The 25,654-nt window shown below is 32.1% G+C and overlaps 1 protein-coding gene across 1 annotated transcript in view; it reads left to right on the plus strand.

Annotated features, from left to right (window-relative positions):
• Positions 1–25,654, plus strand: part of LOC126880302 (calbindin-32) — a 697,932-nt gene that overhangs the window by 54,922 nt on the left and 617,356 nt on the right. Inside the window, exon 3 of the mRNA XM_050644100.1 lies at positions 10,872–10,961. Coding sequence (XP_050500057.1) covers positions 10,872–10,961 — 90 coding nt within the window. The remainder of the gene's footprint in view (positions 1–10,871; positions 10,962–25,654) is intronic.

Below are 25,654 nucleotides of genomic sequence, written 5' to 3' on the forward strand. Positions count from 1 at the left end.
AAAATTTTTCAAAATCAAAGTCCATCTCTTCGTTAGCATTAGCTTCAATATCTTCTTTTGACACCTCAGTTATCTTAGAGTTCCCACAATTAGTACCCATGCACATGCACCCTTTGCAGAATATTGAACAACTTATTCCTATCCTCCTACAACCGCAGTTTTTTGTACATCCTTTGGTACATTTACATGCTATTTTTTCAAGCAAAGCTTGTGGTGCAGGAGCTTTGACAGTAAATATTGGAATTAATCCATATTTTGAAGTTTGCCCTGCCGAGTCAAGTGGATCCAAAGTATTACCTATAAAAAATAAGATTCAATCATAACACACAATCACATAAAAAGTTATAATGAGGAATTTAAAAAATAATCCTAAAATCATAAATCGTTGCAAGTACTTATTACAATTATTACATATCTTATTCAAAAAAACCCTAGAATTTTTTATAATACACCATTTTAAAGTAAACAGAATAAGCTTTTTTTTTATTATATAATATATACCATATAGAAAAAAAAGTTATAGTGGGAAATTTAAAAAATAATCGTAAAAAATATAAAACTCGTTAAAAGTATAAAGTCTTGAAAAAGATAACCTCTTTAAAAGAAGTCGTACAACATTATACTGTAGACCATTTTAAAGGTAATTGATTTTTATTCCTCTTACATGTACCATTGCATATACGTAAAGTTACGTAGAAAAAAGTTACAGAACAAGATTTGCGAAATAACAAGGAAAATTGCCCAAAATTGCTGTGAGTGGCGAAATTTGAAAAATCATATTTTAAAAACTGTAAATCCTAATGACCTCTACCAAACATCATTTTAAAGAGAAAATATGTAAGTTTTTTTTTCTGTGAAGCAATGTCTATACCTATATCCCCGTGGACAAAAGTTATGGGACAAAATATAAAATTTCTTTCTTTGGGGATTTCTTTGTGCTTTTTCTTTTGAATATATTTTTGTAAAAAAAAGTATCTTTGACTTTAAAAAGTTATATTTAGATAGCAAATTTAACCAGGAACAATTTTTATGTAGACGTGTTTGTACCAAAAGTGCATAGAACTCACCCTTATGTAACCTGTGCCCAGGGACTAATTCACCCATTTCTCAAAAACGCACCCCTTTATATAGTAGCACTCCGCGGTTTTTTCATATACAGAGATTCATTGACCATATGAAATAATAAAACCCCGTTACCGTTGTAGTTCCTTTCTATAGTACATAATCAATAGCCTATTATAATGATTTTAAAGGACCTCCACCATTTTTTTTTTGAATATTTTTGCTGCGTTCATAATAATTTTCTTGAAAAAATAAAGTTTATTTTATATAGAGCCGTATTTTATTTTACAGCCGTATGGAGAAGCATTCCGTAGTTGATGTAAAAAACAAATACAGTAATATAAGACACACTCATATTAAAAACAAAGGAGAATAGGCACCGGTATGACATAATGCATGTCAGTGTCTGCGTCATCAAACATCCACGTTAGTAGTTAATGGTTAATAGTAATTTACGTAACAAGTTCCGAAAGTGATATTTTACGAGACGAGTAGGAAATTTCCAGGGCGAACCGTAGGCGAGTCCTGGAATCCTGCGAGTCTCGTAAAATCACTTTTGGATCGTGTTACGTACACAATTTTTTCTGCAACCGTTTTGTATGTTAAAAAGAATGTATGGATAAACTTTATTAATGAACTTTTATTAAACACTTTAAAGGTACTCTCGTGAATTCAATATTAGAAAAATCTACTTATAAATATTAATATAACACAATTAACAATTATATACATTGATATTGTTAGGAATATTAATAGAAGTGGCAGCATTGAAATTAGTGTTAGATGTGTCAGTACTTTAGTATTTTTTGAGATATTAATTTGGTTGCGGCCATTTTTAATCTGCGAAGCTATGTGAACTTTATTTCTTAAAGAATTTTCTACGTATCCCTCTGCTACATTACAGTCGGAAAAATGAAAGAATACCCATGATCGATCACACCAATCACTTATTTTGTATTTGCTGTCTTTTTCTTTAACAAACGTGTGTTATTTATAGAAAAAGAGAGCAAATACAAAATCAGTGATTGATGTGATCGTTCATGGGTATTCTTTCATTTTTCCGACTGTAGTTGATTTCCATCCTCCGTGTCTTTTCAAGTTGGTTATAGTACCACCAATATCAGCGAGTAAAGTGGCTCAGCACCTTCGTAGACAATTCCCGGTGTATTCTTTTAGGTGCGGTAATTTAAGAAATTGAGCAATAGTGCAGGCGATTTTTCCAAAGGTGTGAATACCAATAGGTTGTATAGTACACCTTCCATTTTTGTAATATACAAATAATCTACGATGCGGTGTGTTTGCTTAACGTAATGACAAATATTTTCTATATAAAGAAATGCTATTTTCTCCAATAACCACAAAGATTCTTTCCATGTTCGTTTTACAATTAGGAATTTTAATCACTAACATGGTTATCTTATCTTTTGTATCATCTATACTCATTTTGCAAAGCTCCTCACGTCGACAAGCGCCTGCCAAACCAATTATTAATGCAACCTAAAATTTACAAAATAAAAAATAATAAAAAAAAGAGAAATTAGATTTAATTATATAACTAACCTTTGTCATTAAGTAAATCTTATCTTCAGCTTCTGATAAAAATTTATCTATTTCTTCTTTATTCAATAATTTCGATATTTTTGGTTTGTAGCTGTTGAATTTTCTTTTAAGGAAAGCAATAACTTTTGGAAAGCGGCTTATATCTATAAAAGAATAAAAAAAACCGCTAAACGCCGTAAAAATGAATAGCGCATCCAATATTCCAGCTACAAAAGAGCTGATATAAGTATTACGTGGCGCGAAAATGTATTTTCATTGTGATGGAAAATAAAATTCTAGCTTTATTTTGAAAGATTTTTCCATAATATTTGTTAAATTTGAAGTAAAACGTGCCACAAAACTCTTTTTTCAAAATAAAACTAGAATTTTCCATCACAATGAAAATACATTTTCGCGCAACGTAATACTCATATCAGCTCTTTTGTAGCTGGAATAATGGATGCGCTACTCATTTTTACTGCGCTTAGCGGTTTTTTATTCTTGTATCAGGAGCTTTTCAAAGTTTTTTATAAATTAAATTTATGAAGTTAAATGTAATGTTTCTCGATTACACGATAAGCGTTATAAATGGTCGCCTTTGTCGCATTCTCTCCCAAATGATCTAGTAGTTACGACACCAGACTTGTGATAAGATAATCCGAGTTCATATCCCAGCCTTCCTAATATTAATTATGGCCGGCAAATGAACTCGGATTACACGGTCAATCTTAGCGTCGGCGTCGTAACCACTACAACTACATAAACCATTTCGGCGATAATGGTTAAATGGATTATACGTTTGGAGCTCAATTACTTCTGAACGGCTTAACCGATTTTGATCATTAAACATGAGTTTGAAACATTGACAAGTAGGATCTGATGCATCCAAGGCCGAGTATGATAACTGAGGGTATTATAGGAATTATTGAAATTGAAAATCCGTTTTCTCCCCAAAGAATAGATTTGATCATACTTATGAAGCCTATAACTTAAAAATTCGAATTTTCCCAGATACGCTTAGTTATTGGCGTAAATCGTAGGTTAAAATTTTGAGTAATTGTCAAAAAACCAAAATTTTCAAAGTTTAGTTTTTCAGCTTTTCGGCGTACTTACGTTAATTTGGTGTACTTACGGTTTTCCTGTCTCTCCTTGAACCTAAGATATCGGTGTAACTTTTCCACATACATACATACATACATACATACATACATACATACATACATATCCACAAACATTTTCCACTTTTTAAATAAAAATTGAGTCATATTTCTGAGCTCGGTATCTTTTCAATCGTATAACCGATTTTCAAAATTAGACATGCGTTGGAAAGATAATGATCAGTACTATCTAAAGATGCAATGGCCAGACTTAAATTATTGAAATTTTTGGTAGTTTTAGTTTTGGGGACGAGAACGAAAAACAGACCCTAAATTGGAAGGGCCGTAAAATACACACCCTTCGACCAAAATCGAGATTTGACATATGGATGGGCGAGTCTTTTCCTAAGCTTTAAGATGGGATTTGGTATGATTTTCAATTCAGTCAGATTTAGAAACTCGAAAATTTCGTGAATATAATATAGTGTCTCATGAGGGATATTGTGCGCCACTGACGAAAACTGCCGTTCTCTGGTAATTATTTTTAGTATTAGGTGTGGACTTAAGCATCAAATAATTGCTTCAAAGGCTTGATGGCTTCAAGATATTAGATTTTTCCATTAGATATACAAGAATGACTTCTTCATTTATAGTATGTACATTTTTATCGTTCCTCCATTTTTGAAATAAATCGTAGACCAATTCACCTCTTTCGTGACTTCACCGGCAATAATTCATTAATAGCGGCTTTAGAAGTTCTCCTAATCTCATCTAAAATAATTTCGGCTTCACTTTCACTGCTGATTTCCATTTCTTGGAATTGAAAATCGAAAAACTGAGCGAAAACGCGAAAACACACACGAATCTTGAATGACAAGCGTTGTCATAATAAAATACAAAGTTGATGTTATTGCCAAAGCCCTTACGTAGCTACGCAAAATCGTCCCGAAAGCAAAAAACCTCCCGAAAGTGAAAAAATTAGTCCCGAAAGGAGCTACTTTCGGTACGAGTTGTGTAAAATGGTAGGTACTTTTGATTTAATAATTATTATTCATACCGAAAGTTTTATTTTCGGGACGGCTGCAGAAAAAGTTATTTTATTAACAGTTTGCCGAACGACGCGAAGCGGAGTTCGGCAAGCAATCGAGTGCGGAAAAGGGACTTTCGGCAAGAGTTAGGAACAATATTTTATAGCGTTTAAAAAATTACCAAATCTTAATCAATTAACTGAGTTAATATGATTATTTCATTCATAGGAGATTTTGACCATTAGAAATCTACAGAAATCTGAATTAAATTGATAATTTTTGATAATTGCCCGTCGTTACGTATATTACGTCAGATGCCCTTCGTTGTTACGAAAAATACATTCAGTGACATTAATGACAATTAATGTTTTAAAAATTATAAAAGTGATGACTTTCAATCGTCAAATATTTATAAAAACTTTGTGTTTAATTGTAATAATTTGTACTTACATAAATAAATTATAATAAAATTTTGGTTTTGAACAGTTTTACTCATGAAATAATAGCAACAAATTGCACTCGAACTCTAAAATTAATATAGAATATTTGCCCTTGTGACACTTTGACATAATTTCACTCGCCGTCGGCTCGTTAAATTGAAACTGTCAAAGTGTCACTCGGGAAAAATTCAATAATTTTAGAGCTCTTGTACAATTACTACTGAAAATACATACACAAATAACTTCTTTGATAAGGTTGTCAAAACCAAACTTTCAATATAATTGGTTAACATGACGACGATCTTGGTTTCCATGACGACGATTCAAAACCATTGTCATTCTACTGATTTGACTTTCTAATATTACGTCAAAATATTTTTATTTCATCAAATTGTCGCGTTAATTACATTAAAATATGAACACAGTAAGATACATTTGAAATAAATTAGTAAATTATATCTAAATATCAGGCAATCACTACTACTTGTTTTTATTTTTTATTTTGTATTTAACCTGCTTTTTGCTAAACCTCTCTTTAAAAAAAAACTTCTACAGTAATATAAAAAAATTTTCTATCACCCATTTCAGTCTGTTCACTCCAGTACCATCTGTAGATTTCAAATTGTTAGTTAACTAATTCAAATAATAATCAGCTGAATTTATCAATTTTCTCTTTCTCTGTTACCCATTACAACCATAATCGTAGGCAACCAACATGAACCTTTTTTCAATTTTTTACAATATTACTAGTTTTCCTGTATTTTTCTTCCATTAGTTGTTTACATTGAAGTTTTTTCAGTTCTCTTTTTATTTCAAAACTAAATTAAACTTTCTTCTTCTTTTTTTAAACTGTTATAAATGATGTCATTAATTTTACTATGAATAACATTTTTATTAACATAACAATAACAACAGTTCTTTCTGTAACAGAGAGTTACCTTTTAGACTTTTACAATAAAATCTAATTTTATTATAACTTAAATTCCACTTTAATACAGTTATTAACATCCATTTAGCTTAACTGAAATTTGAATTTAAATTCATAACCAAATATCGACTACCTGTCTTGTCATGTCACTTCAGTCTGATAAATAGATTGTCATCTCCTATATTCTTGTTGGTCTGTGTCCATCTAACTGGCAAATACCACACGTTATTATCGAGCAGTGAATCATGTTGCCCTTTGAGCACTCCTAAAATTTTATCGCTTAACATCGACTTAGAGTCGCCACTAACATCATCTTTTTAAAATGTAAATCATATTTCTCGATGTCACCTATTCTACAAGGTTGCTAGTTTCATGTACTAAGCAGAACGTAAGTATATTCCACATTTTTTTAACTAGTCATAATTTTAACCTTTTGTATTCATTCTAACGTGGAAATACTTCGTTCTAGGCACTGAAGATGATGTGATCTAGATTGAAAACGTTTTGCGAATCCTTTTGGATGACTTTTTAATAGTTTTTCAATAAACTGTTTATACCATCTAAATATTAGTTTATTGCATGTATTATAATTATTTTAAGGCCATATTAAAATATCTGAATTCAGTGCGGAAAAGTAATGCGAAGAAGTAAAACTTTCCAAACTAAAACCCGTGCGGAAAAGTAGACTTTTTTGCACGCCCGTAGAAAAAATTTTTTACAGTAATAAAAGCGACGTTGGGTGAACATGTTAACCAACAACTAAAAATTTTATTTAAGTATTTAATTAAGACATTAGGTATACCGTCTCTTGTAACTTATTAATGTTTTTAGGCCAGTAAATGAACGAGAAATGCGGCGATACCGTGTAATTTTCAGGGGCAACTCCGAATTGCATGAAAATTTGGATTTAGGTTCTACTTACCCTCCACTTCAAAGTTGAAATTGTGCCGTTGGTTGCTTTTACTTGGGGGGTGACAGTCACCCCTTCTCGGGGGTGAAAAACATACGTTCAAGATAAGTCCGGAAATGGATAAATTGACTGATTCTAAGCAACTTTTGTTCTATAGAGTTTTTTACGTAAGTCAATATTTTCGAGTTATTTGCCATTGAAAATGTAGATTTTTCGACAGAAAAAACTACGTTTCCAGACGGTTTTTCGCAAATAACTCAAAAAGTAAATAAATTAAAGAAAAAAAATGTTCTTAGCAAAAGTGTAGCTTATAAAAAGCAAAAAAATGGTGTATCAGTAATGTCTATCAATTAAGTAAAAACAAAGTTGTAACTCATGAAAAATACGTTCTTATCGTCTAATTCCAAATAGAATACTTCAAGGTGAAATCACCGAAAAATTAAGCACTTTTCGGGAAAAATCCATTTAAACTTTTTTAACCTTTGTCGAGCGGCATAATTTTACACCGGTAACAGACGACATAGGTACAATTGTACCTATTACATATTTTCTTAAAAATTCCTTAATCTAAAGGGAAGTATGTGTTAGTTCTAAGATAATATGATTTTTTGCTAGCATAACTGGTAAAAAATTGTTTAATATTGCAATAAATAAATAATAATATTAGGTAATCTGTTCTTGTATGGATTTACTAACAAAGATTGGAAGCCGCTTTTAAGTGATCCCTGTTCTCTATCGTAAATTATTGAAATAACTGCAACAATAAACTTTTGGAAATAGTGGTCGTAAACAAATTCAAGGAAGTGTAGCATCGTATTGTATTTCAACTGGAGAACATAAAGAGGTATAAATAGAATGAACGAAGAAAACTTGTGTGAGATGCGGAATATGGAGTCTCTGCGTTTCATACGTGTAGCTATGTCTCGTGATCATCTCAAGACTATGCTAATATTTATAAGATTTGACAACGAAAATACCCGCCAATAACGTAAAAAAGCCGATAAGGCTGCACTCATACAACATATCTGGACAATACTGAATAAAAAAGGTGCAACAAGACTACAAACCATCCCAATGCATAACCATAGATGAATACTTGTTTCCGTTTAGAGGCCATACCTGCAAAATGTAAACAATATATATCCTTCAAACACACTAAACATGGTATTTAGGGTTTGTAATGCATCAAACATCTTATCCCATACAAATTCATCTTTATATTTGAAAAACAGGATATGGATCCCGACAAATCTACTTCAGTAACTGAATGTTACCATGTTCCTCGAAACGAACGGAAAAAACAGCCTAAAACGAGAAAAAGTTGTGTAGTATGTTTTCTACCTGTGTGTGACGAACATTCTTTGTTTAAAACGACATGTATGTTCTAACATTCATGTGCACACAAACATTCATTTTTGAATTTTGGTTCAAATAAACTATCATTTAAATACAAAATGTATTGTTTTTTATAACACTAATTTTAAAAAAATACAAGGTACAAATGTACCTACGCCGTCGTTTATGAGGGTAGAAAAAATTTCAGCCCCCTGCTGGGAACTGAATGAAGATTTATTCGATATATTAGGCTCACATATTCTACTTGATAAATGTAGAGATGTTACAAAAGTTCAAGTCTCTATCTCTTTAACAAAAAAAGTTATCACAATTTAAAAACTAAAAAGATACGATTGTACCTATGCCGCCCGACGAAGCTTAAATTATTTATAAAAAGCTTTATTTTAATTGTTAACAAAAGTTTTTAGCATTAAAAATAAGCGAGTTACGCTCAAAATAAAGTTGGCCCTCTTTTTTTTTTGTAAAAAATCATAAAAATCTCCCCGTGCTTAGCTCTCCAAATGAAATTAATCGCTACCGCTTTAAAACAATTTATTTACCTATCTATTTTTTATATGATTTGTCAGTCTCACCGGTTTAAACTGTTTATTTTTGAAAGGGTTATAGTTGAAAAAGCTTGAATGGGTCACTAATCACGAGTGTATGCAAATTTTGAACAGCCATATCTTAACCAATTTTTGTCTTACTGAGAAACAAAATGAAACTAGCATATTTATAATAGCAAAACCTATATTTTTTACTGTTTCAGATTTTTCTTATCACTAATACTTTTTAAGTTATTTTGAAAAAAGGAAATTTTTTAAAAATTTTTAGAAGTTTTTTTCAAAAATAAGCACTTCAAACCAATCAAACTTACAGATCGCATAAACAATACACATACAGTTAAAATAAATGGTAAAGCGGTGACAATTAAATTCATTTAGGGTGCTAAATAGAGGGAGGTTTTCACGATTTTTTTTACCAAAAAAAGGGACAAACTTTTCTTTTCAGTGTAACTCGTTTATTTTTGATGCTGGAAACTTTTGTAAAAAACAAATAGTAAGCTTTTTTTTTGATACTTTAAAAATGTTAATAAGGTTTTCCCGAAAAGTGCTTCATTCTTCGGTGATTTCGCGTTGAATTATTCGATTTGGAATTAGACGAATAAGAACGTATTTTTCATGAGCTACAACTTTGCTTCTACTTAATTTGTAGACTTTACTGGTACACCATTTTTTTCGTTTTTTTATAAGCTACACTTCTGCTAAAAACATTTTTTTCGATAAAATATGTACTTTTTGAGTTTTTTGCGAAAATCTGCCTGAAAACGTAGTTTTTTTGTCGAAAAATCAACATTTTAAATCGCGAGTAACTCAAAAAGTATTGACTTACGTAAAAAACTTTATAGAACAAAAGGTGCTTTAAATCAGTCAATTTATCAATTTCTGGTCTTATCTTGAACGTATGTTTTTTCACCCCCGAGAAGGGGTGACTGCCACCCCCCAAGTAAAAGCAACCAACGGCACAATTTCAACTTTGAAGTAGAGGGTAAGTAGAACCTAAATCCAAATTTTCATGCAATTCGGAGTTCCCCCTGGAAATTACACCCCAAAACGGTCATTTATTGGGTTATTTGTTCATACATTTTATATTCAGTGATGAGTGCGCTAATAACCGGCAACATAACGGAACAGAAGGAAAATATAATATATTTTGGAATAAAAAGAGATGAACACAGTAGTGGTACGAAATTGCCAATGAAAATCTATAAATTTACATTAGGTATATTGATAGTTTCGCACCTGTCACGGTGGCAGTTGCCAAACGCCTCTGATACGTCTAAAGGTGGAAAACTATCAATATTATCCAAATTTATAGATTTCTATTGATAATTTCCCATCTCTAATAGTTTCCTCTCGTTTTATTACACAACGTATTATATTTTTCGTCCGCTGCGTTATTTTGCCTGTTCTTTTTTTTACACTCGTCACTGTATATCTCAAGTATACTATGTTGTTTGTTTTTGTAATAAATATATTATAAAGAATAAAGGAGAATTTGCGAAACTCAAAAATTTTGGAGTAGATCGATTAATTAGGCTTTCAATGGTGCTTTACGGTTTCCTATTATTTAGCTTTCGAAAGCCTTACAAATTTCCGTTAACGGCAATAACAGGGCTTTAGTCTATTGTGTTCATGTTATCCGATTTGTAGTTATTGTCTTCCGGCATTTTAATTCTGTTTGACCACATCTCTAACAAAAGACTGCAGCGATTTATGTTTAAATTGGATGTTGAAAAAGAATACAATAAAGAAAACTAAACAGAATAACAAATATTATTATAAGCTGATGGGGAAACAAATTTTGCAACTGCATTTGTATTACTTCATGAAACACGATAAAATTAATAAGTGATCTCAAAAATGAGGTAAAAATTGGAACTTCGTTTAATTTGTAATTAATTTCTTCAATTTAATTTTATGTTTCCTTAAAACTTTCAAAAAGGATTTATGCACTGTAATTATTTTACAGGTAGTATCCGATGAAATGTTGGTAGAACTTAAATCTTGCTTCATGGAGGCGTACGATGACAATCAGGATGGTAAAATAGATATTCGAGAGGTAAGTTTACAATATTTTTGATTTCAGAGGACGTTTTTGTGTAAAAGATACTGTCACAGATAATTAACTCTAGAGGAATACGCTATAGATATATTAGAAAATATCTTAAAATTCTTTTTAGTGGTTGTTCAGTCCTTATAATATTAATCACGAAGTACTAACACCTTAAATCAATGACGTAAACACTAACTAACCGCCTGACAGACGGGTTTAACATTTCGGTGTTAATTTTTTTATTGTTAAATACTTTAATGCAAAAATATATTGCGATGACTTACTGAATGTATTAGTTATCTAAAAAATACAGTAACTAATCTAGTTTTTCTGTATTTATTAAAACAAAAAACATTGTAACAGAAATGAAAGGATTGTTTGTGTGCCTTTTTAATCTCGAAAAAAGTGTGAATAAAATTAAACAAATTAAAGAATCTTGATAAAAAGTTATAATCGAGTTAAACAAAGGGTAAGAAACATGAAAATAAAAATGTTTTCAAAAAACGTTAAACCAAAAAAAAAAGACTGGCACTAAAATTGGTATAGTGTAGCAATGGTAGTCAGTGGCAACATTTTCATCACAAATTGATTCCACTTCGATTATGTCGTCTTCTACCTCATCAAGTCATTTCAAAATATTTTTGTCGGAGTCTTTATCCCTTTATTTGATCTTTTTTGACGAACTGGGCACATTATGATTAATGACGAACTGGGCACAAACACTAATATTAACATAACATTCGTCTATTAGACGGAAATCACACTTTGAGTCTAAATATATTTCGCATAACAACCTGCCGCAAACTGCCGAATTCAATACTACTAAATAACAACCTAACTTGAAAAGTCATAAACGGATGACCTTCAAAATTTTCTAGGAAGGGAAATATCCCACTTTCGGCAAGTGATGCCGTCTGAGAGACGGGGTGTTAGTACTTAAGGGTTAATCATTGAAGCTGGAATTTTGCCCAAATTAAGCTAGGTAAAGACTCAGTTACACGATGTTAGTAACTCGTACGAATCACTAAAATCGAATTCTGCCTTTTAGTACTCTCCTTGTGTAAATCGTTGTTTTATATTCCAGTAGAATACTCGCTGGGAGTGTTCATGCCGTCGAGTTAATAGAAACTAATCCTATGTATTGGAACGAGTAAATTTCGTACAGCTACATGCTTCTAGTAGGTGGTACCAGTTATTAGTTGTAACGTTCTATAATGCAAGGCAGTAAAAAGACGTGAGTTGTGGGTGGGAGCGGCATAATCAGAAAAAGTGCGGAAAGCTTCATATAATTTGATCGTTATTTTTTTACAGTGTTGAAAGTAGAGATTGTAATTGCTGAGACCAGCTGGATCCAGCGCTTTTTTTACATGCTGGATCCAGCAAACCGTGTTGGATCCAGCAGCGCGGATCCGCAAACGTGTCAAATTTGAAATAAGTTACTTAATGTCTTCTTTATCCTCTTTAGTCGAAGCCATGAGTCAGCAACTTGCCATTCTATTGCGCCAGCAGTAGCTCAGTATGCTAGAAAGTTCCTAGAGCCTAAAAGTCTGCACCGATATAGCGTTGATAGACATTGATTCTGCGATAATATTCTCTGCTGGCGAGTGGTCAATAATCAATGAATTGATCGCCACTCTTTAACCGATGAAACTGGCTGTAAAAACTCTTTGCAGAAAAGAGTCCACTTCGATAACGGCCGGCACAACAATGAAAATTGTCAAACTAAAGGTTGTAGACAAACTGAATAGACAGGACTCTAGCCTTAGTACCGATCCATCGGAAGCATTACGCAACAGAATCGCAGAACGACGCCTCTCTGAAATTACAGGTAGGTACGTTAAGTTGTGCTCACTACGGAGAGCAATGGATTCTATCCTCGCTCCGACTCTTGCTCCCTGGTATTTATATTCGTTATATTCGTGAATTCTCGCATTTAAAATAATGCATTTATTTTACATAGCGATCGATAATATAGTTTCGATCGCTATGTAAACTAAATACATTATTTTAAATGCGAGAATTCACGAATATAAATACCAGGGAGCAAGGGTCGGAGCGAGGATACAATCCATTGCTCTCCGTAGTGAGCACACCCTTAGTTTACTTACAAAATCCAAACAAGTATGACGAAGGACTAAACAATCCTGGTTATTTCCCCATGCCGAAAGAGAATGCAATACGACAAGAGATGAAAAATTTGAGTCGTATAAATAAACAAGTGATTGTGGAAACAGTGCAGGAGGACATAATGGAAGAAGATTTCGGAGTCCGTGATTTTAATTTGGAACAAGATCTTGAGATTGAATTGAAACGAGAAATAGAAATCCTTATAATAAAAAAAACTCGTCCTCTAAAAAATGTCAGTATATGAGAGAGGAGTGAAAGGCGATCATTTGTCCATGGTCTATGACTATTTGATGACCTTAAAACCGACCAGCATATAGGCCAAAAGGCTTTGTCCGCAACAGGCTATATATGTGTAGTTCTGTGCGAAGTAGGTTAGACGATGGATAAAATATGTTTTTTAAGTCTTACTTTTTAATATGTCTCATTTCCAAAAACTAAATAATTCATGTTTCTGTTGTTTAGAAATTTAGAATACAGACAAAAAAACATTGAAATCGTGTTTTTATTTTGATTCCACATTTTGCTGGATACGCGCTGGATCCAGCTGGGTTCAGGCCAATCTTGTAAAAATCCAGCTGGATTGAAAATGCTGCTTGATTGCAATCCCTAAGTTGAAAGGTTGTGACACAAATCTAACAATATGCGAAAACGACAAAGTCTAAATTATGAAACGGAGGAATTACTTTATAACGTATTTAAATTTACAAAAAATAACGCACAAAATGAACATTTGTTAGATATATTTAAGGAAAATGCAAGAAAGTGCTACACTACAAATTTTGTTGTGACATGTACCTATTTATGTATGTTAGGGTGGAACGAAAGGATGTTCGTTCGTTCGATGAACGTTATCAAGGTCATTAAATATATGTTTATACCCTAAGGGCGACAAGCTTATAAACTCGAGGGCCTCAGGCCCGAGAGTTTAATGTCGCCCGAGGGTATAAACCTCTAATAATGCACGTGGTGAATATAAAACTTTATGTCATACCGGTTCATTGCATCAATTAAAGTTTTAATTATATTTTTAGAAGTAATATTGTATCGCAGCAGGTGTTCAGTACCGTTGCTAGGGAAGTGATGTTGGTTAGTAATTTTTTACTAGCGTAAACAAAGTTTTTCTATGTGACATTGTCAAAAAAAGTCAAAAGTCAAAAGAAATAGTTAAAAAAACCAAAAAAAGCGACTGAGAATTTGTTACCGAAAAAATCCAAAGAAACATACCATTATGAGGTTCATAACTAAGCAATAAATTCACAATATTAAACCGGTATGACATAAAAACATATTCGTCATTTAGCGATATCCAAAAATTGTGACTAGATTATTTATGCAGAATTAAAAAATACTGAGCTAAAAACGAGAAAATTGAAGAGCATAATTCAATGAAACGTTTATTCAACTCAAAGTTAAAACGCCTGAGCCACAAGCATTGCTCATTTATTCCTCTATATATTCGTATTAAAAAGTTTCACTCGAAAAGTTTAAGCAGTCCGTTGTCCTTCCGTGTAAGTGGCCATATTTCTGCTCCAGATGTTAGCACTGGTCTGATAGTATTTTATAAATGGTCACTAATTTTTCTGAGTAACGTTAAGGAAATCTGTCTTTTAAACCCGTAATAACACTTATAGTCTAAGAGCTAGTGAATGACTAACGGTCGTCCTGTAAGGCTAGAAATTTTTCTAGTGATAATTCATAGCACACCAAGGCTAAAAACCATGACCTGGCAGGCCTCAATGGTGCACGTGTATCTACCAGTGAATCGAAAAGTGCAAAGTTAGGGGCTAAAATAAACTTTCTCCTGTAAGGTTTAAATTTAAGTATGTGTTTGAGTAAGTCATTCAGAAGATATGTGTACAATGACAGGCGATTCTGAAGAGCATAAGACCTTGCCAGGCGAGGGGAAAGATTAGGGGTTTTTCCTAAAATTATTCTTTTTGCATCGAACAAATTTTTTTAGATTTTTTGAATCATTTCAAAGAGAATACGTTTTTAGTGATTTTTCTTAAGTTAATAGTTTTTGTTATATAAGCGATTGAAAATTTTGAAAATTGCGAAATCGGCAATTTTTAACCTTAAATCGGACATTTGTCTAAAAATTTCAATGTTGCCAAGATACGTACATATTCTTTAAACATTGATTGATGAAATCCCGAAGAGTTTTTTGCAATAAAATATCGAAAACCCCTTTGTTTTTTTAATTGCTAATCAAGCAGGTTCGACACTGTAGTATAAGTGAGGACGTTTGAGTTTGCATAAATTCATTATCTCGAGAATAGGCAAATTTCAAGAAAAATCCTCAGACAGGTCGATTTTTATTTTTAAATTAGGACTTTTTGGCATATATATAATACTAGTGACGTCATCCATCTGAGCGTGATGACGTAATCGATGATTTTTTTAAATAAGAGTAGGGGTTGTGTGATAGCTCATTTGAAAGGTTATTGAATTTTGTATTCACTAATATAAACATTAACATAATTATTTATACAGGGTGTACAAAAAAGTTTTTTTTATTAAATTAAATTTGATTAAATTTGACAAATAGAAGAAAATTTTTTTTTGTACACCCTGTATAAATAATTATGTTAATGTTTATATTACTGAATAGAGAATTAAATAGCCTTTCAAATGAGTTACCACACAACCGCTACTCTTATTTAAAAAAATCATCGATTACGTCATCACGCCCAGATGGATGACGTCACTAGTATTATATATATGCCAAAAAGTCCTAATTAAAAAATAAAAATCGTCCTCTCTGAGGATTTCTCTTGAAATTTGTCCATTCTCGAGATAATGAATTTATGCAAACTCAAACGTCCTCACTTATACTATGTACAGTGTCGCACACGCTTGATTAGCAATTAAAAAAACAAAGTGGTTTTCGATATTTTATTGCAAAAAACTCTTCGGGATTTTATCAATCAATGTTTAGAGAATATAGACGTATCTTGGCAACATTGAAATTTTTAGATAAATGTCCGATTTAATTTAACGTAAGGGAAAAATCACAAAAGATGTTTTCTATTTGAAATGATTCAAAAAACCTAAAAAAAAATTGTTCGATGCAAAAAGAATAATTTTAGGAAAAACCCTTAATCTTTCCCCTCGCCTGGCAAGGTCTTATGCTCTTCAGAATCGCCTGTCATTGTACACACTTCTTCTAAATGACTTACTTAAACACATACTTAAATTTAAACCTTACAGGAGAAAGTTTATTTTACCCCCTAAATTTGCACTTTTCGATTCACCTGGTAGATACACGTGCACCGCTGAGGCCTGCCAGGTCATGGTTTTTAGCCCTGGTGTGCTATGAGTTATCACTAAAAAAATTTTTAGCCTTACAGGACGACCGTTAGTCGGAGGGTTCACTAGCTCTTATACTATTATTGGTAGCCACTACTCTTTGTTTAATTTTTTCGCTAACGTTGTTATCTTTAGTCATACGTTATATATGAAGGTATATACACCTTCCACTTCTAACTCGTCAATTAATATTCTTCTAGGTGTCTGGTTGCTGGACCTTGTTCAGCACATACATCTGGTCAATTGGGTATTTATATTTAGTCTCAGTCTCTATGCAGATGCTATTAACTACCGGAATGCATCAGTCAGAGTATCTGTATTGAATTGTAATGAACTTCCATGATTTATTCTCATTCTATATCTCTGGAATATTGAAATAAATCGAGATTAAGTACGGGGTACGGTAGGGCTGTATCTTGTCCCCTATTCTCTTTAATAATATGCTCAAAAGAAGTATTTAAAACAGAGCTAGAAAAAAGCACAGAAAGTATAAAGATAAATGGAGAAATAATTAATAACATAAGGTTTGTTGATGACACTGTGATTTTCGGGAGTAGCATGAGGAGTTAGTTGTCTGATGAGTAAGATACAAAGAACAAGTGCACAATACGGGCTCAAACTAAACATCACAAAAACCAAACATCACAAAAACGCCCAAAACAACTGATTATATTTAGCATGAGAGCTGTTACGACATTTTTAAGTAGGTATTTTAGGCAATCTGAAAATTTTTCAGGTAACTCTTCCGTGGCAGTCTAATACAAAAATGCCGGCCTGGCTGAAAGGTAGCGGTTATTTTCCCCAAAAATCCCCCAAAGTAATAAAAAAGGGCAAAACTTGTTATTGCAAAAACTATCTTTGCGGTGATTTTAAAGTAAATTTAAACATTCAAATATAAAGAAATAAACAAGTCAGGCGATATGAGACTCATTTTAACCCTGCAAATGCTTAGGCATTTAACCCTGCATAGGCGCCCCAGGATTATTTTCAGGAGGTGCATCTGAACTTCAGTGGCTTGCATCTGAATCTATACATACTATTATTCAGTATAAAATAAATATACAACTATACAAGTATAGCTATGTTCTTTCTATCCAGACAGGGGGATGCAATTGCTATTTTCACTGGGTATTTTTGATAAAAAAAAATAAATTTTCTAAAAAAGACAGGTTTTTTTCGTGAGATTTTCTACCTGCCAGGTAATCAAAAATATTACGCGTGCATGTGAATGAGAAGCTCTAAAGGTAAGCTGCAGTGCGAGAAAGAGCGTATATGCGTATATCGATAACTGTTTGTTTACGTCCTCGTTCGCAGCGATTCGCTTGGGCAAAATCACGTGACCAGACGATACCCATGTTGTTGTGCCCCAAAAAGTTGGAGTAATTATTAAATATTTTAGATTTTTCAGATATATTGTTATTAATTAAAAGAAGATAATACGAACTACAAAATCAATTTTGCAAATATGATAGAAAAAGATAAATTTAATATTATAAAAATATAAAGGCGTAAAAGTATAAAAATACTATAAACTAAATTAATTCTGTGTCAGAATATTGTAACTTTTTCTTCAAACTTTTCATCTGAGCTAAAATACTCATTTTCTTCTTCTTTGTAGTCGTACTTCCTTCGACACTCGGGTTTCTCTACACGATCTATAAATAATATTTTTATATTGAATTAACTCAAACATCTTCTCCGTGTCATTTTTAATGTCTGAGCGGAAGAACGAAAAAATCGAAAAACAGTTTTTGGCTGTCTCGAGATGCATCTCGGGACAGCCAATTGTAGGATTTAGGATCCTAACTACAACAACTAAAAAAAAAACTAAAAGTGTGAATTTTATCATAAAATTTGGTATGTGGGGTTATAATAATATTTGGAACAACTTTTCCAAATAACTTTTTTTCGATATCTCTAACGCGAAGCGAATCGAATTGCATATCGAAAATTCACCCTGTTTGTGGATTCGCAGTAGGCCCCGTTTAAAATTTAAAGTTCAGTTGACTATTTTAAAAATTGTGAAACATCACCCTGTATGACTGTGCAAAATTACAAATCTATATATATTTTGATAGCCGAAACATAGGGGTGTCTTCCTCTTAAATGTGACACACGGTATCTTATCAATTTGATAATTAATTGCAACCAATAGAGTCGTATTTTTTAAAGATTCAAAATATACAATCAAAATACTGACTAATTCGCTAATTTTATCATAAAAAGTTCCAATTGATTGAATTGAAGTATTGAACCAATTAATGTGTAATATTATAATATAATATACTATATACAGAGCGAGTTTTAAGTATGGAAACCCTCAATTATTTTGGAAACGGCTTGCACGATTTTTATGGATTGTGGTGGGTAGGGGTTTTCTAATGTGGCCGATATTATATAGTAATATAGTAATATTGTTGTCACATCTTCCGTTTTTCTGAAAATCTAATTAGCTTTCTTATTTCAAATAGAACACCCTGTATATTTTTTGCGTTTTGAAGTCCTTAAAAAATAATTATTATTTTCCAGGTTATATTCCCTATACCCAAATCCCATAATTTCGGAGTTATTGCTACATTTATTTAAAAAAAACTTTTTAAACAAATAAAAATCAATTTTTTCGGCCCGGGTACACATTTTTCGACCGGGTTCGACCATTGGAAACAAAAAATTTCTCGTAATTTTTCTCTTAAGTTAATCGTTTTCGAGTTTAAATAATAATTATTTAAGTAAATAATTTAAAACTGAAAAGAAATCGAATAATGACGATTTTCAAGGTTAAACAACACAAATCACAAAAAATATTATTTTTGAAACTCGAAGTACAGAAATTCAAGCTAAAGTCTTATTTTAGGAGTTAACAGTAAGTAATTTGAGCTGGTTTCATTCTAAAATATTGTTTTTTAGTTGCTAATGCATCCCGTTTCGCCCGTGTTCTCATATGCTCTTCATTAACATTTATTATAAAGCAATGTTTTAAAATAAAACGTGGCAACATTTTATAGCGAGCCCCTGAAACAAGGGTTTAGGTTGAATTTGGGTAGGTACTCCGCAGTTTCAAAAATAATCTTTTATTTTTTATTTGTGTATTTGAACCTTGAAAATCGTCAGTATTCGATTTTTTTCAGTTTTAAATTGTTTATAACAGGAAAACGACTAACTTTAGAGAAAAATTACAAAACACCTTTTTTGTTCCCAATGATCCAAAGAACGTAAAATAATGTCTACACGGGCGGAAAAAATTGATTTTTATAATTTGTTTAATTTTTTTTTGAATAAATGTAGCAATAACTCCGAAACTATGGCATTTAGGTAGAGGGAATATAACATGAAAAATAATCAGTATATTTGAAGGACTTCGATACAGAAAAAATATACAGCGTGTTCCATTTGAAATAAGAAAGTTCATTAGATTTCCAGAAAAACGGAAAATCTGACAACAATGTAATTATCAGTAGTAATTGCATAAGAGCTCTGAAATTACTGAATTTTTCCCGAGTGACACTTTGACAGTTTAAAATGTCACGGATATTATGTGAGAAGTGTAACGAGAGCAAAAATTCTATATTAATTTCAGAGGTCGAGTGCAATTTGTTGCGATTATTTCATGAATAAAACTGTTCAAAACCAAAATTATATTGTAATTTATTTATGTAAGTACCATTAAACACACAGTTTTTATAAATATTTGAGATTGAAAGTCATCACTTTTATAATTTTTAAAACATTGTCATTAATGTCACTGAATGTATTTTTTCGTAGCAACGAAGGGCATCTGACGTAATATACTTAACCATGGGAGATTATCAAAAATTATCGATTTAATTCAGATTTCTGTAGCTTTCTATTGGTCAGAATCTCTTATGAATGAAATAATCAGTAGTAATTGCACAAGAGCTCTGAAATTATTGAATTTTTTCCGAGTGACACTTTGACAGTTTTAATTTCACGAGCCGAAGGCGAGTAAAATTATGTCAAAGTGTCACGAGAGCAAAAATTCTATATTAATTTCAGAGGTCGAGTGCAATTTGTTGCGATTATTTCATGAATAAAACTCTTCAAAACCAAAATTTTATTGTAATTTATTTATGTAAGTACCATTAAACCCACAGTTTTTATAAATATTTGACGATTGAAAGTCATCGCTTTTATAATTTTTAAAACATTAATTGTCATTAATGTCACTGAATGTATTTTTTCGTAGCAACGAAGGGCATCTGACGTAATATACTTAACGACGGGAGATTATCAAAAATTATCGATTTAATTCAGATTTCTGTAGCTTTCTATTGGTCAGAATCTCTTATGAATGAAATAATCAGTAGTAATTGCACAAGAGCTCTGAAATTATTGAATTTTTTCCGAGTGACACTTTGACAGTTTTAATTTCACGAGCCGAAGGCGAGTAAAATTATGTCAAAGTGTCACGAGAGCAAAAATTCTATATTAATTTCAGAGGTCGAGTGCAATTTGTTGCGATTATTTCATGAATAAAACTCTTCAAAACCAAAATTTTATTGTAATTTATTTATGTAAGTACCATTAAACCCACAGTTTTTATAAATATTTGACGATTGAAAGTCATCGCTTTTATAATTTTTAAAACATTAATTGTCATTAATGTCACTGAATGTATTTTTTCGTAGCAACGAAGGGCATCTGACGTAATATACTTAACGACGGGAGATTATCAAAAATTATCGATTTAATTCAGATTTCTGTAGCTTTCTATTGGTCAGAATCTCCTATGAATGAAATAATCACTGTAATATCGGCTGCATTAGAAAACCCCTACCCACCAAAACCTATAAAAATCGTGCAAGCCGTTTCCGAGATACTTGATACTATTTCTATACATAAAACTCACTCTATTATATTGATTATTATAATAATATTATATTAATAAGCATTAATTGGTTCAATACATCAATGCAATAATTTGAAATTTTTATGATAAAATTAGTCAATTAGTCAGTATTTTGATTGTATATTTTGAATCTATAAAAAATACGACTATGCTAGTGGCAATAAATTATCAAATTGATAAGATACAGTGTGTCGCATTTAAGATGAAGACACCCATATGTTTCGGCTATCAAAATATATACAGATTTGTAATTTTGCACATTCATACAGGGTGATGTTTCACAATTTTTAAAATAGTCAACTGAACTTTAAATTTTAAACGCGGTCTACTGCGAATCCACAAACAGGGTGAATTTTTGATATGCGATTCGATTTGCTTCGCGTTTAGAGACATCGGAAAAAGTTATTTGGAAAAGTTGTTCCAAATATTATTATAACCCCACATATCAAATTTTATGACAAAATTCACACTTTTAGTTTTTTTCAGTTGTTGTAGTCAGGATTCCAAATCCTAAAATTGGCTGTCCCGAGATGCATCTCGAGACAGCAAAAAACGGTTTTTTCGATTTTCTCGTTCTTTCCGTTTAGATATTAAAAATTCTGCCTCTGCCATTCAAAAGAACGGCAAAATTTACATAAAAAAATACTGTTTAAAAGTAGGCCAAATTATATTATCATAGCCTAAAAATTTTTTGAAAATATCAAAAATATTTCCTGTGCTCACTTTTTATTACAAAAATCTAAAAAAAATCAGGCTATTTTTCGTTCAAAATATACATCCTCCTGAATTTTTTCAGATTTTTTAAATTAAAATTGCGCTCATAAAAAAATAAAGCTCAAAAATTCTTCTTTTCTCGATTTAAGACGTTTTAGGACCTCTGGGAAGCTAAAAATTTGCATGAGGGCATAATTTTATATCCTTTATCGAAAACATAAGTAGCGGGGCTGATCGGTGCGGGGGCATTTTTGACCATCTTATCTCGCTATAGCCTTTGTATAAAAATCAACTATTACAATAAGTATATTTTGTTTAAAAATTATTCTTAAATTTAATTTTGTTATGTAATTTTAATGTTATACATTAACTATAATATATTTAAAAATAAACAGATGTACAATATTTGAAAATATTACAAATTTATGTATATATTTTTTGATATGTTATTCCATAAAAAATATTTGGAAGTTTCTAAAGCGATAAATTTCCAGTGAAAAAGTCACCAACAAACTTGTTCTGATTAAAGAACTAATGATTCAGTCAATTTGTACTCTACCAGCTCCCTAGTGGGAAAGTTTTGGGGTAGTTCTGATTTCTTTCTTTATATATGGATTTTGGGCTGCTGAATCCGAATATGAGATTTGCGGCCAACATTTCTTGCCGGAACATTGAGAAAATCGCTAGAAAATCGAAAAATTTCAGGTTTTTTCCGCTTTTTTGCTCAAATCTCGAAAACTATTAACCTTTAGTAAATGGTCTGTTAACAGAAATTAAAGTACTTAAAATTATCTACAAATATCACTATTTACTTTTTTTTTCAGACGAAAAAAGTGCAAGTTGAAAATTGCCAATTTTTAACGGTCTCGGCAAAACCCACTTTTTACATTCCAAAACTTTACTTTTTATTAGAATGCTGTCATTTGATAAATTTCTCCTAGTTTTCTGTACAAATAATATGTTAGTTCATAATATGAATATGGTATGTCTCTTCTCACACCTTTTATAAATCCATTCCATCCTAAAATACCGAGAATGTCTCTGCTTTTCCCTTAGAGCCACATAAGATCAGGCACAGATGGAGTCACAGTTTCAGTTGGTGTGAACATTCCCTTCAGATCTTGATTTCTGATAAACCTTGAGGTTTTGTCCTTTCAAAATGTATTAGTTGAACAGCTCTCTAACTTCCATAAACCTCAGGTGCGGGTTTAGGTTTTAGCCGAGGAATGGATTGGTTAGGAGATATTGCATGTTTTGGTGGAATACAAGAAATGCCACCCATGACGTGTGGTATCCGTCGATTGTATGTACGTTAACCCTTTCTGTCCCAACTCTGCTTATATACATGTTTTTGAAAAAAAGTGGGTCTGTATTCCCAGCCGCCGTATATATACGTTTAAGGTGTTATGGTCTCAATTTACCAAAGCCGAAAATAGGCGTTCCTTATAAAATTTTAGACTCATTGGTGTCCCAATACCGTAGAAATATGTCCGAATATGTTAGATTATTGTTCCCAAAGCCTCAAAATGTTGGCACCAAAGACATGTCATGCGGACCCATTGCCGTATATATTTGTTCACCTATTTTAGATATATGCTATATTGTAGCACTGGTGGCAACGCTTATAGGTAGCTGCTAGAAGGTGAAGCGTTTGTGGCCACAGAAAAGACCAGAAAAAAAAAGAAGCGAATCGAGATACATGTGTGCAAGATGCGGAGTTGGCCTTTGCGTAGTGTCATGTTGAAGAGTACCACCCAAAAGAAAACTTTTAATGTTAATTTACATTACATTATTTTTTTTTAAGTTAGTTACATTTTTTCAAGTTGTTTTGCTCTCTAATGAGTCCTTTTAAAAAGAAAACGTTTAAGTTGGTTAAAAAAAAACTCATTAAAAAACAGGTTTTGGTCATTTATTTGTTTTTTTTTTTATATGCGACGTATATATATAAGGCAATGGGACTCTAAGCATGAAAAAACCTTTGGGATTAAGGGACTAACATGCAAATTAAGGCCTGGCATTGAAAGGGTTAAAATCAGCGTTTTCGTACACCTGTTGTGTAAATCACGGCTGGTCAATTTTCTGCGGATCACCTGCGATTGCTGACACTTCCAGATAGGCAACGCACTTGCTCAAAGTCTTGTAGCGGCAGTAAGGCCCAGATAGTTGGTCTTACCATTCCTTGCAGGGTTGGCCGTTTTCTCTACAAAAAGTACGGCTCAAGAAAGTAGGTTGATGTAGTTTCCTCTTTGGGGTTTTGTTCATCCTATACAGAAGCTGTTCTTCTGGAAGTGTCAGCATTCGCAGGCGATCCGCAGAAAATTGACCTGCCGTGCTTTACACAACAGGTGTACGATAACGCTGATTTTAACGTACATAAAATCGACGAATACCACACTTTTCACGTCATATGTGGCATTTCTCGTATTGCACCAAAACATGCAGTAGCTCCTAAGCAATCCATTCCTCGGATAAAAATGAAACCCGCGCCTGAGGTTTATGGAAGTCAGGAAGCTGTTCAACTAATTCATTTTAAAAGGACAAAGCTTCAAGGAAAAGCAGAGACATTCCCGGCCTCTTAGGACGGAATGGACTCATGGAAGCTCTCACAAGAGACATACCATACCTATGAACCAAAATTTATTATTTGTACCGAATAGTAGGAGAAATTTATCAAATTACAGCATTCTTGTAAAAAATAAAGTTTTGGAATGTAAAAAGTGGGTTTTGCCGAGACCGTTAAAAATTGGCAATTTTCAACTTGTACTTTAGACCGAACGGTTCATCTGAAAAAAATGTAAATAGTGACATTTGTAGATAATTTTAAGTACTTTGATTTCTGTTAACCTTCGGATGACCAAGCGGGGGAAACTGTGACCCCAGCGTATGTTTTTCTTTAATAAATTCAAAAGTATTTTCAATTTTTAACTCATTATTTTTTTATTTGACTTTAATATCATTCTAGATATCCTCATATTTTGAAATAAAAAAAATTCCGTATATTTTACGAATAAAAAATATATTTTGAAGTTGATGTTTAGTGAAATACCGTCTATTATGTGTAATTACAAGTAGTTTTACGCTAATGACGTCGACTTTGCAAAGTAACAAGACACTTACTCAACATACACACTACACATGACACTAATACTCATGTTGTGACTGGGTTAATGACATAAAGTCCATGCCATAAAAATAAAAAAAATTAAAATTAAAAAAAAAATCATTTTTTTTATTTGTCATTTTTGACATTTTTGACCTGGGGTCATTTTTTCCCCTCTTGGTCATCCGTGTAACAAAAAAAGGTTGGTCATCGGAAGGTTAACAGACTGTTTACTAAAAGTTAATAGTTTTCGAGATTTGAGCAAAAAAGCGGAAAAAAGCTGAAATTTTTCGCTATTTTCGCGATTTTTTCAATGTTCCGGCAAGAAATTTTGGTCCACAAACCTCATATTCAGATTCAGCAGCTCAAAGTCCATATATAATGAAAGAAATCAGAACTACCCCAAAACTTTCCTAGTCAAAACACAATTTTATTGAATCATAATAATTAATCATTGGAACCACAATGAAAATTTGAAGCAAAGTGCATTTAACTGCATTCATAGTATGCCAAGACGAGTACTAGCGGTAATCAAAGTTAAACGGGACTGAAAAAATATTAAAAAATATATACATATGGGAT

This window comes from Diabrotica virgifera, chromosome 2, assembly GCF_917563875.1.
Source record: "Diabrotica virgifera virgifera chromosome 2, PGI_DIABVI_V3a".
Classification (NCBI taxonomy): Eukaryota; Metazoa; Arthropoda; class Insecta; order Coleoptera; family Chrysomelidae; genus Diabrotica; species Diabrotica virgifera.